The 16062-nt window shown below is 38.9% G+C and overlaps 1 protein-coding gene across 4 annotated transcripts in view; it reads right to left on the bottom strand.

The window, feature by feature from the left end:
* The window catches only part of LOC149280628 (disks large homolog 2-like), a 522250-nt gene that overhangs the window by 280761 nt on the left and 225427 nt on the right, over nucleotides 1-16062 (bottom strand). Inside the window, exon 7 of one of the 4 annotated variants that reach the window (XM_089500312.1) lies at nucleotides 14143-14148. The exons of the other annotated variants lie outside the window; for them this stretch is intronic. Coding sequence (XP_089356438.1) covers nucleotides 14143-14148 — 6 coding nt within the window. The remainder of the gene's footprint in view (nucleotides 1-14142; nucleotides 14149-16062) is intronic. 4 annotated transcript variants of the gene reach the window in all.

Raw genomic sequence — 16062 nt, 5'->3', positions numbered from 1 at the left:
GGTATGCGTGTGGATTGGTATGCATGTGGATTGGTATGCGTGTGGATTGGTATGCGTGTGGATTGGTATATGTGTGGATTAGTGTATATGTGTGGATTGGTATGCATGTGGATTGGTATGCGTGTGGATTGGTATGCGTGTGGATTGGTATATGTGTGGATTAGTATATGTGTGGATTAGTATATGTGTGGATTGGTAAGTGTGTGAGAGTGATGGGTGTTATGCTGTACCATTTCCAATGTCTTTTTCATGATCTAATTATGCTCTAAAAGTACATCATAACTCCCATCACTCTATACTGTTCCATACAGTGGCAGAGCTGGGAGGCAGAGGCCTTGCACCCCCACCACAGGACTCCTGAAAGGTAAGTGAACTTCAAAGAGGGAAAGGGTAGATAGTTAGGAGGGGGTAGATAGGGAGAAGGGAGTGAGACAGGGGAAAGGGGGTAGATAGGGAGAAGGGAGTGAGAAGGGGTAGATAGGGCAGAAGAGAGTGAGAAGGGGTAGATAGGGCAATCATACTCCTATCATGCCAAGTCTGCGAGTACATCCTGGAATCTGGGTATGCCTGGGCATGATAGGAATGTGATTGCTGTTAATCATATATATATATATATATATATATATATATATATATATATATATATATATATATATATATAATATTGTTATTTAATTGTTTTGTCCTATTTTGGTGTGTTACTTACTTTAAATAAAAGTGTTAGATTTTTTTATGGTGTGTGGGGGGGTCATATTCGGTTTTGGCCAGGTAAATGCTGCACTTTCGGTTTCAGTCCAGAATTAGTTTCGGTGCATCCCTACTACTAAGCCAGACAATGAAGTGGTAGGCCTACACCACATGAATGTTTGGCGTAGTATATAGTGATTGGGGTTTTGTTACAAGTTTTGTTACAAGTTTTTATTCCTTTCTTCTTTTGGGATGGGGGGTGGGGCGCCAGAGGAGTAGTCCGCACAGGGCGCCAGAACACCTAAGGCCGGCTCTGGTAATAGTTTTGGAGACCTTCGTATGTAAGGAAAGCTTTGATCTGTGGAAAGGCTGATAAAATCAGGACCAGGATGCTGGTAGCTCCCATTGTAAACTCTCAAAAAAACAATTATGTCCATTTTTTATCAAAAGTAAGGTTTGTACAGTTTAAGACGTTAAATAAACATGCCAGTCAATGTACCTCATCCTTACTTCTTGTATGGCCCATAACTATCCAAAGTAATGTTTGCTTTTTCATTTTATTAGGAGTTCCAAAAAATGTTACCATATCTTTAATATAGAGTCGAAATGTGAGCAAGTCGTAATTTTTTTAATTAGAAGTAAGAAAAAGAGAGATCAAATTCAAACACTAGTCACCAGCTGCCTATTCTGGCCTAGGCCAAATAGGACTAGAAAGGCAGGTCCACAGGGCAGGGACAGATAGCTCTATTGGGACATCAGGCTCTTCTGGTGCTCTGTTGCTTCATGGGCTGTTTGCAAGGGAGATCTCTGACAGATGGGACATCCTCCATGGCTGGTATACCCAACTCTGCGTTTTCTCAAAAGTTGGAATGGTGGGATATGGCGTCATATACCAGCACTCAACAGTAAAGCATAGCGGCTGTGCAGACAAGTTTCTAGGGTAGCCCAACCCAGGGCAACAACCAAAATAAATGCATTGCTGACTCGCCACTAAAGATATAAGTGAGAACATCTACTACATTAAATAAAAAATCTGCTAGTTTGCAGAACAAAATACAATGGCTAAAAGAATCCCTCTTCTTGTATGGTAGTTTAATAAATACTGTTCATATATTTAGCTCTACATGCATAGATGTGGATATGTATTTTCATAATAGCTGTGGATAGCGATGACTGTTAGAAATTGCATGTGCATGTCTGACTTGTATTAGGGTGGTAGGGTGCTTCAGAGATATTGAGCATTGAGGAAGTGTGTATGATCGTGGATGTATATGTGTTTGTGTGTGAGTGAGCATGGATGTATAAGTGTGTGAGCATGAACGTGTGTGGGAAAATGTATCAGCATGTGTATGTGTTAGCATGAATGTATATGTGTAAATGTATATGAGCATGGATGTGTAAGTGTGTGTGTGTGTGTGTGTGTGATCATGGATGCATATGTACAAGCCTGTGTAAGCATGAATGTGTCAGTATTTGAGCATGAATGAATATGCGTAAGTGTGTGAGAGCATGAATGTGTATGTGAGCATATATATGTACAGTATGTGCAAGTGTGTTTGAGAGGGAGTGTTTTCTAACATGATAGGTGAAGCAAGGGCAGCAGTGAGCTAGCGATTACAGTAGTCAAGATGGGAAATGATTAGGGCATGAAAAAGTGTTTTTAGAGCAAGAAAAAAAAATTGAATATGTGGAAGAAAGAAGCGACACATTTTGATTACTTCCTTAATGTCAGAAGTGGGAGTGAAAGAGCTGAATCCAGAGTTACCTCAGGCAACAAGCATTGACTACATGGCAAGGCCATACATCTTATGACACTCTACAACCTACAAGCTCTACAATGGATTGTGACACGTGATATGGGAAAAGGTCAGATCTAAAAAATATAGGACAATCTTTTAATTCCCTATTAACGCCAGTTCTGGCAGTAGTGCCATGTAACAGGACCCATCGGCATACAGAGGCATTGACTTGCACCATGAGATCATTGGAAATATTATACCTCGTTCTCTTCTGGAAATCAACCCACGTATTTACCAAAGTAGACCATTAAGTAAACAAATTAGGTAAACAAGATGTCTGGATGAAAGGAAACAGGTAAAGGTGAATTAAAAATATAACGAGAGGTGGTGGGTGGATGAATTAATTCTGCTCTTCTAGTAGAGAGGTTAGAGAGCCAGCTGTGGTGGGGCAAAAACCAAGCTGGATTGTCCACAAGATCTACATGATGGGGATGAAGTGCCTTTTATTCAGGCCTGGTTTACAATACCTCTCTAATACCCCCTGAGGAGCTCAACTAAACGCTGCCGAATGGATCTATGACTGTATGTATGTTAGAGTGAGAGTGTTTGTGTGTGAGCATGTATGTATGTGTGTCACAAGGTAACCTCACTAACTCTATAGGGCCACAATTTAGTGTCCTCGGTTTGGGAAGTTTACTTTATACAAAACCTTTTGCCTGTAATCTTTGAGATCTTGTAGCATCTATGAAAGTCTTAATTTAGACATTAAAGGAACATGACGTAGATGACATCTGGTGGATAACCATTTAACACTGCGGCCAAGGGGAAATAGCCAAGGAACATACTGGGAGCTTAGGACTAGTCAAGATTTTATAAGCTTTTAAAAGGAGGACGTGAACAATTCTTACAAAATGTTTAATTGAAAAAATTTCAACAGAAAGAACATCACACCTACGCAAAATAGTTTTTTTACATTTACTGGGAAAAAAACAGCTTTGAACAAACAGTAATCATGCCATAAGGAGACACGTACTTTAAGCAATAAATAAAACATTTTTGTGCATTTAGCAATAAATCTTTAGGTTTAACTTTCATCAGAATAGCGGTATTTTTATCGTTCTGGTTTTACTGGCCTCCACGGGAATGAGTACCAATCTGTTTTACTTTTATATATGTATTATATTTCACTTCTTACAAGAAGTTCATGTGAACTTCGGAGGGTGATGCTATAAAAAAAACAAAAACAAAAAAAACCCTTGACTTAATTAGAGCACATCCTTCCTAAAGATTACTATTTTCTTTCTTGTAGTGGGAACGTGACAAACATCGCTGCCGGAATCCGAAGGCTGTTAGTAGAATCCTGCAAGTTTGCTGTCAGGACACATACTTAATATTCTTGTCCACCCACCTCACCATCTGCACGCTTGACTTACCCTAAAAATGTTTTTTCAACATCTCTCATTCCACTAATGTGTTCCCACCACCCCATTAAAACATGGCCTCACCTCTCTCTTTTTAAAATAGCCTTCCCTATATTCCATATACCCCTCAAACTATCACCCTGTCTTCCCTCACCAGCCTCTACTACTGGAATGGTCAGCGCTGATTTTTTTATTTTTTTTAGGAGGATGAACTCCTAGTGGAAGTCTCAAAATGGACTGAGAAACTCAGATGTGGTAAGGTCAGACCAGGCATGGTTGAGAGGTCAGGGACAAGCCACCTAATCCAAAAATTCCAATTCAAAAGACCTGGCCGAAAGGCAAACCATAAGCCAAAATCCAAAAGCGGGGTCAACCAGAAGTCAGTCCAATTCAAGACACCAGATAAGGGGGAATTAAGGAACGCAAACAATACTAGGAGCCTGGTCAGGGGCAGATGTCAACAAAGTCCAAGCAAACAATTTCGGAGGGGTAATCCAAGAGCCAGTTAAAGAACACATGAGGGTGTAACCAGGTATCAGAAGAACAAGATCATAGAGATAATCTATCAGCAACGCAAGGCACCTAAGGACCTGGTTTGCTTGATTGGCCACAGGTGAGAAGGAACCAATCCAAGGTGACCAACAACATCATTAAGAACACTAACCTAGGCAGCTGCTTGGCCTGCGTTATGGAGAATTTGGCCTTGAATGAACCCCAGAGTCGGAGAGTTTTTGACGAGCTCCTCTCTGGCTGGGTTCTCTCGGCCATCAGTAAGTAGCATGGATCGGATCGCGTGCCCTGTTTTGAGGCTTGGGGGAAAGATTTTTAAAATTCTGCATTGCTAGGAATAAAAGTGTGGGGGGGTTAATTTTTTTTAAAATACATAAATCCTGTTTTTTATTTGGCAGACACACTGCAGCTCTGTGCCAGGTTCCAGCTCGTCTACTGAATTGCCAGTGGACAAAAGGCTCTTTAAAAAGGCTCTTTAAAAACCTTGCCTTGTTTCCTTTTGTATATCTCAGCAGTTTTACGATAAAATGAATAATGCTGAGCAGTTAGGTAGGGATTGCATATTCTGAGTCAACCGAGTAACAAATAAAGCATTAATCGGGTTAGGTCACACATTAAAAGCTGACAATTTAACTTAAAGATAAAGACACAGGAACTAAATAACCCTGCGGTGCGTTTTACTGCAGTAACATGTAGCTTCGTCAGTGGGGAGGAAAAACCCAATTCCAGTCTATGACATATTTACAGAGGGCATGACCCAGGGCACTGATTCTAATTCTAACATTCCGAGAAGGTCCTTCCCCTACTCTGACATTCTCCTTTGTGCACAGTCTCAGGATATGATGTTATCTCCCAGCACTTCACCTTAGGATGTGCCGTAAAGATACTATACAGGTCATACCTCGGTAATATAAATGGGCCGGTTTCAGGGGACATCTTTGACCTCCTCAGCCAAACCATTAAGAGGGACACCAGCTGCTCAATAGCATAAATGGTGGGAAGTATTTCCCTCTGTGCCCACGAGCTCTGACTTTACTTACTTCTATCTCCTTCACTTTTGACCATATATTTATAGATTCTCCCAGATTTGTTCAACATGGATTTGCTTTCCATTTCCAATAAGTAATGACCGTTCCTGGGAGCTCTCTGGGTTTTGCCCGATGACTCCAGGTGAAGCTCCTCACCCTATTTTGTGTATGACAATTGAATATTTGAAGCTGGAGATCAACGTCAAACTGAGGTTGAGTAATTGGAAAAGTTATTGAAAAGTAATTGGAGTAATTTGGCAAGGTCAAAAACTAGAAAAGGTCAGAGCTGGCAGCAAATAGGGAGGAACGAGAGACAAGCAAGAGAAGGACGTGATAGAGCCATGTCAGTGGCCAAATGGGGCCAAGAGATCAAGCATAAGGTGCGATGTATGACTTATATACATGTTTGATGCTGGATGCCAGGCACAAGGTATTGACATGAAGAGGATGGAATGAGCATTGTACTTGTTGAACTCAGCATCTAATGCTGGCTAATAAAATATGAGCGCCGGTGTCCGGTTGATCCAAGTCAAGCAGTAACTTAAATTATACCAGATACACCAAACCTAAGATACTTTAGTGTTGGGGAAAAAGAAGATGTCATTTACCTAATGCAACAGATTCACTGAATGTAACAGCGCAGTTATAAATCCAGCGAGAGAGAAACTGCCAGCCGAACGGCTGATGAGGTGTGAATCGAATCTAAACACTAAATCTGTTTGTTCTCCTGGTTTCAGCGGAAAGCAGTTGGAATAATGGGAAGTAATTGGCCTGCGTAGATAAAACAATCAAGGGAGGCAGTTACCTGCTTACGAGATAATAAGGATGTTCTCATCCTAAATGTGAAGAGAGGTGAATGCTAAAAGGGCTGATTGATCAACAAAAACAGAGACAATGAGGAGCTCTTTAAATATAAGTAAGCAAGCTGAAGAGTTGTGAAGAGGCTTCTGTGTGTCTGAATACATCTTAAGAGGTGATTTAACAATGAAAGTGATTCACTAGCAGCTTCCCTTTTCTGCTCTCTACATGATAAAGGAACCTGTATGAAAATATCAACTATATCAACTGGTTCTGCTTCTCATATTACAGCGCTACCCCTTACGTTATCCTCTAACTGCTAGATATATTTACCAAAAGTGCCTCTAAACCCTCTAAAGGGAAGTCTTTCAACGGAGAGTTTAACTCCCTTTTACCCCTTGTGTTGTATACCCTATAAACATTGTTATGGTATGCACTTCTTGTTATGTCCTTTTTACTGACTGTACTGCGCTGGGGAATATGATGGTGCTATACAAGTCAGTAAATAAATAATAATAATTATAATAATATTAATAGAATATATTTGTAACACATTATGTATAACACACTTTTACCACTAGATGGCAGCATTGCAGCGCTGCTGTTCCTAGGTCAAAAGAGTCCAAGAGAGAGTGGGCATTTTACTTAGTGGTCACTGTGCAGGGGGCGCGCAGTTTGCTTGACAAGAGAAGAGATTGTACATACATCCCAATCACCTTATTTCAAGCAGCCTAATGTTTTGGCACTGTCCCAATGTGCCACCCTGCTATTCCGCTTTGGGATTACGATTACGGGAATGTTTGGGATGCGAGATAATGTCCTACGTTCGGACGTACATATGCAGAACATGTCTCTAGATCACAGCTCTGACATGGCCATACCTGGAAAACCTCTCTGGACAGGGGAGCTGTGTTTGGTCATGTAGCCCCCCAGCCAGAACTTTAACACCCCTCCCCAAACTAAAGTTTTTTTGGGCACATTAAATGTTGGGGTATATGGCTTGGTGTAATCGGGTTATAAGCATCTATCTTCTGATTGCTGGTTGTCTAACTTTAAAAGGAAATTCGCATGGAAAAACAACCTACTTTGACATTTTTCTTTGGGCGTTAAATAGTGCTATATAACTGAAATAGGCTAGCATTAAAAATGTGCTTTTATTTGATTTTGTGGCGATAAACTTTGTTATCTGCAGACCCGGAGGCAGCCATTGTTGGAACAACGTTTCTACAGCTACATCTACCTCTAAAATGTTTCAAATCCAGCAGAAAACCTGTAAAGTATTATTGAATATGTTATATTCACTAATATATATATATATATACACAAGGTGGAGCATTATTTCAAAATTTTATTTAAGTTAAATAATTTAGAAGATTTTTTTAAATATTTTTTTCCCGTTTTAGTGTCCATCTTCCATTTGCTAGCGTGACCTATATTACAAATATCCACAGTTGATCTTATTTTTAAAAGTTTGCCGTTGGATTAAAGGGCTGTTATTATGAGACTTCACAAAAGTAAAAAAAAACATACCACTGACACAATTACGGTAAATTTGTCATGAATTCATTTCTTTTTCAGAAACATGTAGGTTAAACTTGCGCGGCTCCATTATTTCAGCATTTCCTACTAATACTGTACTTTTTTTTTTTTTTTTTTTTTACATGGAAACATTTGCAGAAAGGTTACTACGGAAACAATCACCATGGCAACCTAGATTATTCTTAAAAAATGCCCAAAGCAAAAGGACCAGATATTCCCCCAGATTTCCTTAAAGTGCGCAATGAAGTGAAGATATTAATAACCTTACTACTTAGAGAGTAGTTTACCTGAAAATATTATAATGCTGGTTTCAATACCGCGATGTCTGCAATGTCAGCTTCCAAAGAGAGTCATGTTGAAACGGGCTTTATGTGACGCTGACCTACATTACAACGCATTATCTGCCTGTCGCAGACATTTCCTCCGAATCGCTGACAGCCGGGGGTCTCTTGTTGATGGCGATTATAACAATAGAGAGTGAGATACTCATTCTTTTGATATATATATTTCCTTGTTTCCCTAGAATTCCAAGTAGGGTTTTTTGAAGCAGGGAAATCTACGGTTTAGTTGGAAAAAAAGATTTTTTTTTTAATTTTAAAGGCATATATATATATATATATATATATATATATATATATATATATATAATTCTACAGAGAAACATTATATCGGTCTCCCAGAGTCCTCCACCAGTCAGACCGGGGGGTTCCGGAGGTTGGATTTGGAACGAGGGTGTGCGCGGGGAACTGTCGGCATCACAACTATATTCATTTATTGAAACTAGTAATTTAATAGATTTAAGATAACTGATAACAGATCCATGCAAAAAATAATATTAATAATACAGTAATATTATTAATAATAATAAATCCTGAGAACAAAAGTTACAGTGACTGCTTGCATGTGTTTTGGGTAAGTTCCAAAGAAAGAAACAATTTGACAGCAGAAAAGACCCATTCGACCCATCAAATCTGCTCAATTATTCTGCTTTACAGACTCAATACTTAATCTGTCCCTGGTCTCATCCCATGTATGTTTAAATTATAGTATGTTACAATGTCAAGCTCTTCCGCTTCTGCTGGGAGGCCGTTCCGCTTGTCTCTAAAATCACCCTCTCTGTAAATTGCAATTTACTGTAAAAAGAGGCGCGTCGGTTCAGCACAATGGATTATCATACCACAATTTTTAGCCGCTGTCCCACAGAGCAGCCCACTGCTCAACTTTTCCTAGCATTGGGGATTGTGGGCTGGTGGATGAGAACCTCAGAGGGCTTTAGTTGTAATTCCATATGTTGCCACTAGGAGGAGGCAGAATTTACACCTTAAATGGATCTTTACTGTGCTCCTTGTATGAGATTCTGCAAAAATCCCTTTGGGAAGTATATGTGAAAACGGTGTTGGAGGGTGTGCATGTGTGTGTGCATTGGCTGTCTAATGTATATTGGACCATATGCTTCAGGATTCAATTTAACATCCTGACTCTTACTTTCAAACCTCTTCACAGCAGTTCCCCTACTCACATCTCCTCACTTATCTCCAAAGACCCGTTCTATCCGCTCATCTTAAGATCTTCGTCTGTCCTCCATTCCTATTTCTACTTCTCTCCATCCTATCAGACTCGCCCCATGCCTTCGGTCCTTAAAAAACCCTTAAGACCCATTTCTATCAACAGGTTACCCCCTACCTAACTCTAGCTCACCTTTCCTGATTTGCGTCCTATATTAGGGCCATATTTCTATCTTTTCATCTAGTGCTTACACTGCGTTATACTCGTGGTTGGTCTATTAACGAATGGCACTCCTAGATTGGAAGCTGGTTTAAGCAGGTCCGTCCTTACCTTTTGTTTCTGTTGGTGAAAATGTTTATGTGCTATTTGTTATGTTCTGTTTACCCATTGTAAAGTGCTGCGGAATATGATGGCACTTTATACATCAATAAATAATAATTATTTGCCAATTCCATTGGCTGGGCTGCCCTCCCCTGTGACTTTTTCTATTCATATCCCATTATGGATGCTGCGTATCGGTGAAAGGTAGAGAACAGTAACAAGTAAATACAAAATACTTAAAGAGGCTGAAGAGTGTAACAGAACGCAAGAAGGAGCCTAACTGTGCCGAGCAGGTAGCCAAGAAGGTAGTGGAGATGGGGCTGGCCACTAGAAGTAGGAAGAGGCAGCGCTGCAGAGACCCAGAGTGGTTGGCAGTGCACCAAGGTCACCTCTGGGGGAAGTTTATTCGTCGGGCGCGAGTCGGAAATGGCCATTATCAGAACTGTATGCTGGCATAGTATAGAGCTGATGTTGATTTAGCTTCCACAATGCATTAAGCTGCTGAAGTCTGCTCATTTCCGTTTACCTATAGTGACAGCAGGGTGTCATTTGGCAGTGAGCTTTGTTTTGTGGCTGTTTTGAAGACTAATAACTCATTTAACCAAATACATGCTGCCAAATTGACCAATTTGGCAGTCAGTACATGTACATCAGGAAATATCTGTATGAAAATCTAAGTCTCGGTTAAATGTATTATTTATAAAAAACAACAAAATTAAAGCTGTCGGAGTGGTAGCAACAGAAAAGTATTTTCAGCCCGCTCCGCTGCAACAGATAGGTAGCTGGTTGTACAGAAGCGTGTTTATATACTCCTGCTCACCAGCATTCCCAAGTGGTTGGAGAACGCATTGCATCCTCCTTTGACTATAATAGAAACTAGCACAGGATTCATTTGATTTTAACCACCCATTCCACATTTTCTGACAACTCGCGTGCACTTACTGTTTGGTAATGAAGAATTTTGTCTTTCACCACAGCTCCCGTTGAACTCATGGGAAAGGAAAAATGGTAGTTGAAACCTTAGCCATCATAGTTCAAAATGAAGCTCTTACAGGATGTAATTAGAACATCCGTGTTCGTATAAAAGGTATTGATTACCATAACATGAATAAAATGACATATATTCCTTGTAGTTTATCAGCAAAGTTTTTCCTCTAAAGGGGGACTGTAATACCTCTTTCTAAATGAGGCTCGAGATAAGCCTTTGATATTGTACAAATGTGTCAAGTATGACCCAGTCTAATCATTTATGCCATCATTCAAGCACTTGACTATGATGTATGATCTAAGCAACAACACTGTCATCTTCTAGGGTTTTGTCAATCGTATAAATCAATTCTTCTTTGCCTTTTGGATGGCATCTTAATCTTTCCCAAAAGCCTGTCTGAAAAACGTCAGCCAGCAGAACTGACATTGCAAACGCTTTGGTAGAGTCCTTTGTTTGTCTAACTGGTTCTTTGTGTGTAAGAAAATTGCTTCCCTCAGCTCTATCATTTCTGCAGATCCATAGCAATTCACTTTTGCCCATCTTCTTGTTCTTTCTGTACCCCGATATATATATACAAATTCTACACAAAGGACATTGTTAAAATATACACCAATAAAAACAAATTTGTAATAATAATAATATGACTAATGAGCCCTCTCAAAATGAAGCTATATTTAATACATTGTACTAATAATTAAAGTGTACATGTGGACTAGAATTTCATGGATAATTGTTTTAACTAGAGTTGGACAAAACGCTAGAGCAAAAGCTGAGTGCTCAAGAAACACATTCTCGATTCTCGATACTCACTTGGACAGCATAAGAAACCCAAGAGTGCAGCCAATGAAGTGTTTTAGGTTCACTCAGCTCTGTACTACAATACATGTGCATTAAGTGTACTCGAGTACACTTCCTGCTCTCATTACAGCCACCAGGGAGGAGTTAACTGAGGCACAAGTCTAATTTTCTAATTGTCATAGGGCAATAGAGGTTATACCTGCTTGTCACAGCCCTCCATGGTGTAAATGGGTCAGTTGGGGAGATATGCCGCCGTCACCGACGACCAGAGGCCCGCTGGGCATTTGTCCAGTGCGCAAGATAGCCAGTCTAGGCCTGGCAGCGATGCACCAGGGGTTCTGATCGCCCTATAGGACTGTTTGCCCTGATTTGGTGGCAGATGGGCTGCCTTTTTAAGCTAAGGCTTAGAACCACAGCCCCTCTGCTGTTCTTAGACTAGTCTTAAATATACCACTGCCTTGAAACACAGAAAAAATAAAGATTACCCTAGCAACAATTTTCCAATTCACAAAACTTACATTGTTATAAAACTAAGAAATTACTGAAGACGATCAACAAATAATAACAAACCTGCAGCATTTTGAGACTTTTTGGTCCACTGTTAAATCTCGTATCCTCGAGGGCCACTGTTTTTATACCCCCATAATTGTAAATAATATTTATCCATTCCTAGAATTAGTAGACACTTCCTATCAATGTTAATTACCGTAATTTGCAATATTGTGGACTATAGCTGGTAAACAATTTGGGTTTTTGTTCTGCTTGCAGAAGGCACTTTCTACCCCTTCTTTTTTTAAATCTGATAACCTCTGGTTAATATCACATTTAGACAGCCCCTGAGGCTCAGGCTCTTTTCAAACAGTTTTTATTACAAAGGTAAGTGGTCCTTAACAATTAAATTTCATTCTGATAAATTCAGCTAATGGGATGTCCCTAAATGAACATATAGGGAGGCAGCTGAAGGCTAGCAGGCTTAGATATTGCTTATAGGACTTAAATGGTTAATATAGTGGACAGTATTTCTTTAGAAAAATAAAGGTACTTTTCTTTTTTTTTTTTTTTTACAGTAATGGTGTCAACTTGACCGCAGGTAACTGAGCTGTGAGATTAGACAAGCATATTTAATAAACAATGAACTTTGAGAATTGTGTGTAATTTTCCGCTATCTCACACCATGATTCCATATAATTGCTGCATCTTTCCCTGGATGCTTTTTCTCTTCTGGAACCCGTTACAAGTCGGAGCTCAACAACAGAATCTTTTCCTTAGGAAATAGAAATTCCAAAGTACTTTTGAAAATAAATGAAAAATAAATAAAATAAACGTAACCTTGGGTAAAATAGTTTAATGAAAATATATCCAAAACCGGGTGGAACTAAAACCTTACTCTAAATTGCTCTCTTCTTTTGTCTCCTAGAGAGAGTGATGTGTCCTTCTTTTGGAATTCAGCCTTAACCCCTTAATGACATCAAAATGCATTGTTTTCAGTGGGTTTAGGGACCGCCCATTGTCCTTAAGGGGTTAAAAGATCATTTGAGACATCAACTGAGAGTATTTTATTTGGAAGTTCATAAACTTTGTGTCTCTTCTTGCTAAAGCCAATCTGGTGATTAAAAATGTTAATTATGTTCATCTGGTATATGTGTGGGATTTTAGCACAAAACATATTGAAACTTCTTGTAAGTTAGACCATGTTCGTATCAAGGAAAAATTTTAGTATAAAAAAAAGAAAACAGGTTTCAGATGCCTTAATCTCAGACCGTTGCCCCTGAGTAAATGATTTAAGGTTTCCACCCAGCAAATATCAAGCCAGCGTATACTGGCAGGTTTGATATGTGCCAACCTTTTAAAAGAATTAGGCATGATGTGTCTTTCATCTGCTGCACTTAGTTTTCTTGGCCGACCACTGCGTCTACAATTCTCAGCACTGCCCATTTCTTTGTGCCTCTTCGAAAGAGTTTAGAACAGAACATCTGGAAACCCCTGTCTTCCTTGAAATTTCTGCCTGGTAGAGATGGTGCAGAAGAGGTATAGCTACCTTGTGTGTTGTTGCTGTGCTGAGTCTTGCCATGGTGTATGACTTTTGACATTAAACTGTCTTCAGCAAACTCACCTTGTTAGTAAGTTTGGCTGTTCCTCACCCAGGTTTATTCGTCCTACACAGCCGTTTCATGATTCTGTTTCAGTCCTACATATGAAATTGATGATCATCGGCATCTGTTTGGTATAATTGTTTAATCATACAACTCTATGCCTACAAGATCATTGATTTTGTGCAAGTATACCTAGAAGAATTGATGTTGTTTTGAAGGCAAAGGGTGGTCACACCAAATATTGATTTAAATTACATGTTTACTCACTAAAATAAACTATTAACATTTTATTTTTTAAAGCATTCTTCCGTTACAGCATTTTTTTACACCATATATGCCGTTTATACAGTATATAACCTTAAACTCATAGCATTCTGTAATTTCTTAATCCATCATGCTAGCAGGTTAAACACAAGAGCTCATTTTTGGGGATATAAAGAAAATAACTTATAAAAATGGCAATTATTTACTTTCAAATCACCACCATTCACCCCAAGCAAATAATGTTATTTCAAGTCACTATATTCCCATTAATAATAATTTAAACTGTATGAGGAAGAACAATAAATTATGCCAAGTCAATTAATAGATTTACTATAATTTACAATTTGCGTTCTTTTCCATGTATTTGAATAATTTTGCCCTTATTCTTTCACCCGTGGCTCTCTTTCCCAAATTCCTGTTTATCGAGCATTTAGTCACGCGTGCGTTTACAGTTGTCTGTAGTAACGGACATTTACAATAACAATGTGAGCTTTGACGGCGTGATCCGTTGATGCGTCAAAAAAACCTATTATGAGATTAAAGTGCCACTTCACACCAGAACGATTTCTATTTTATCCAGTAGTACAAATGTCAGAGTTTATCAGCGGCTTTTAAATCCGAAATGGAAAGAAAAAAAAAAGACAACAGCGTTTTCTGATCTATGGGCATCGGAAATTAAGAACATAAATTGCCTCTTGAAGGTGTACCACGGGCAGGTCACCGATGATTATATTGCTTGTGAAAATTAGATTTGGAAATTATTATTATTCATGGTTACTTAGTTTGTATGTAACATCTAAAATTGCACGGCTGAAAGGACAGATATCATCTCGAAACGTGTTTTGGGCATCACAATTTAGCTGTCACAATCTGCCGAAAAAATGCACTCTCCATGATTAGGGGGTTCATACCCTAAATCATGAGTTTCCAGATGAGTCAAAATATTTGTACTTGTCCACTCCATCACGCCTTGTGAAGGGCCAGGTGAAACTAGTGGACGTTAAATGTGGCAAACTTCAAACGGAAGCTTTTTCGCAATATGTAGTGGATGAAATAACAGCTTTTACGCGTTAATTTTAATAATTCACTTGGGAAAATGCTTTAGTATTGGGGAAAAAAAAGACAAACCTTAGCTACTGTTGATACTATCTAATGGGATTCAAAAGATAATGAAAAAACAGATGAGATGGAATTAATTAGCATCGCGTCTGCTTTAGTGATGCTTCACAATTCTAAATGATGTTGCCTGTCAAATGCAAGAATAACATGTTTATTAATGTGTCGTGCAAATCCATTTGACTGAGCACACAGAAAAGAAGGTCAGAAACTTTTGTATTTTATTTGGATGCCAGAAATAAAGGTAACAATACACTGAAAATTCACTTCTACACATTCTGCATTTCCCTTATGTTATTTTCATTCTCATGTTCCACCTCAATGTCTCCTTACCTTCTGCGCTGACCGCTTCTGTGTCCTCATCTTTTTTTCGCAACTCCGCTTCTCGTGTTGCCTCTTCTCATCGTTAAAGATATTTGAAGAAGCCACCCCAGGAAGACACAGCCATTTACATCATTGACATGCCATAATTATTTTGATTTTTTTTTTACCATTCACCTAATTATTTATGCCGTGATAATTCCATGCTACCACTATCATCTATTGATTCATTTAAATCTGTATATACATAGATATTTAATACTATAAGCAGAAAGCAATATATCCAATCCCTAAAGCTGTATACATAACACCCTTTATCTATTCTAGTATAATTTAACTTAACATCCCTAGTTCTGTTCTGTTGTTTTTTTGCCCCATAATATTTTAAACCGTGTAATCTGCTGTAATTTTACCATAGATATTTATGCCCTGGGGATTCTAAGGCCTAAAACACACTTTTAATTGTAGCCTAGGACTGGAACTGATGTTGTAAATGAAAATACTTGTAAAAATGTAGGGTTGTCTGCTTGCTCACCACGTGTGTTCCACATGTGATGTAGCCTGAGAAACACAAAAATCTCTCATTGGAACTTCAAATGCTATCTTTACCAAGTTGATCATAAAAAGAACCGAATGGTAAATTAAATGAATGGTCTAGAGTGCGGCAGCTGCAGTTTAATGTTGATAAATGTAAAGCAATGCACTTGAGAAGTCCCAAGGAATACGGGACACTGTTCTGTCAGTGACAACAAAAGAGAGGGACCCAGGAGTAATAATTTTTGATGACTAAATGGTAACCAGAAAATTTCATAAAGTGTCAGAAAAAGCAAGCAGGGTGCTGGGTTGTATAGCGAGAGGCATTAGTAGAAGGAAGAGTCTGGCCTCATCTAGAGTATTGTGTTCAGTTCTGGAGACCCCCGAAGAATATTGACG

The sequence above is a fragment of the Sceloporus occidentalis genome, unplaced genomic scaffold (assembly GCF_023333645.1).
Source record: "Sceloporus occidentalis isolate IW3139 unplaced genomic scaffold, rSceOcc1.0.p SCAF_151, whole genome shotgun sequence".
Taxonomy (NCBI): Eukaryota; Metazoa; Chordata; class Lepidosauria; order Squamata; family Phrynosomatidae; genus Sceloporus; species Sceloporus occidentalis.
The sequence above is the reverse complement of the archived record's forward strand: the minus strand, read 5'-3'. Positions and strand labels throughout refer to the sequence as shown.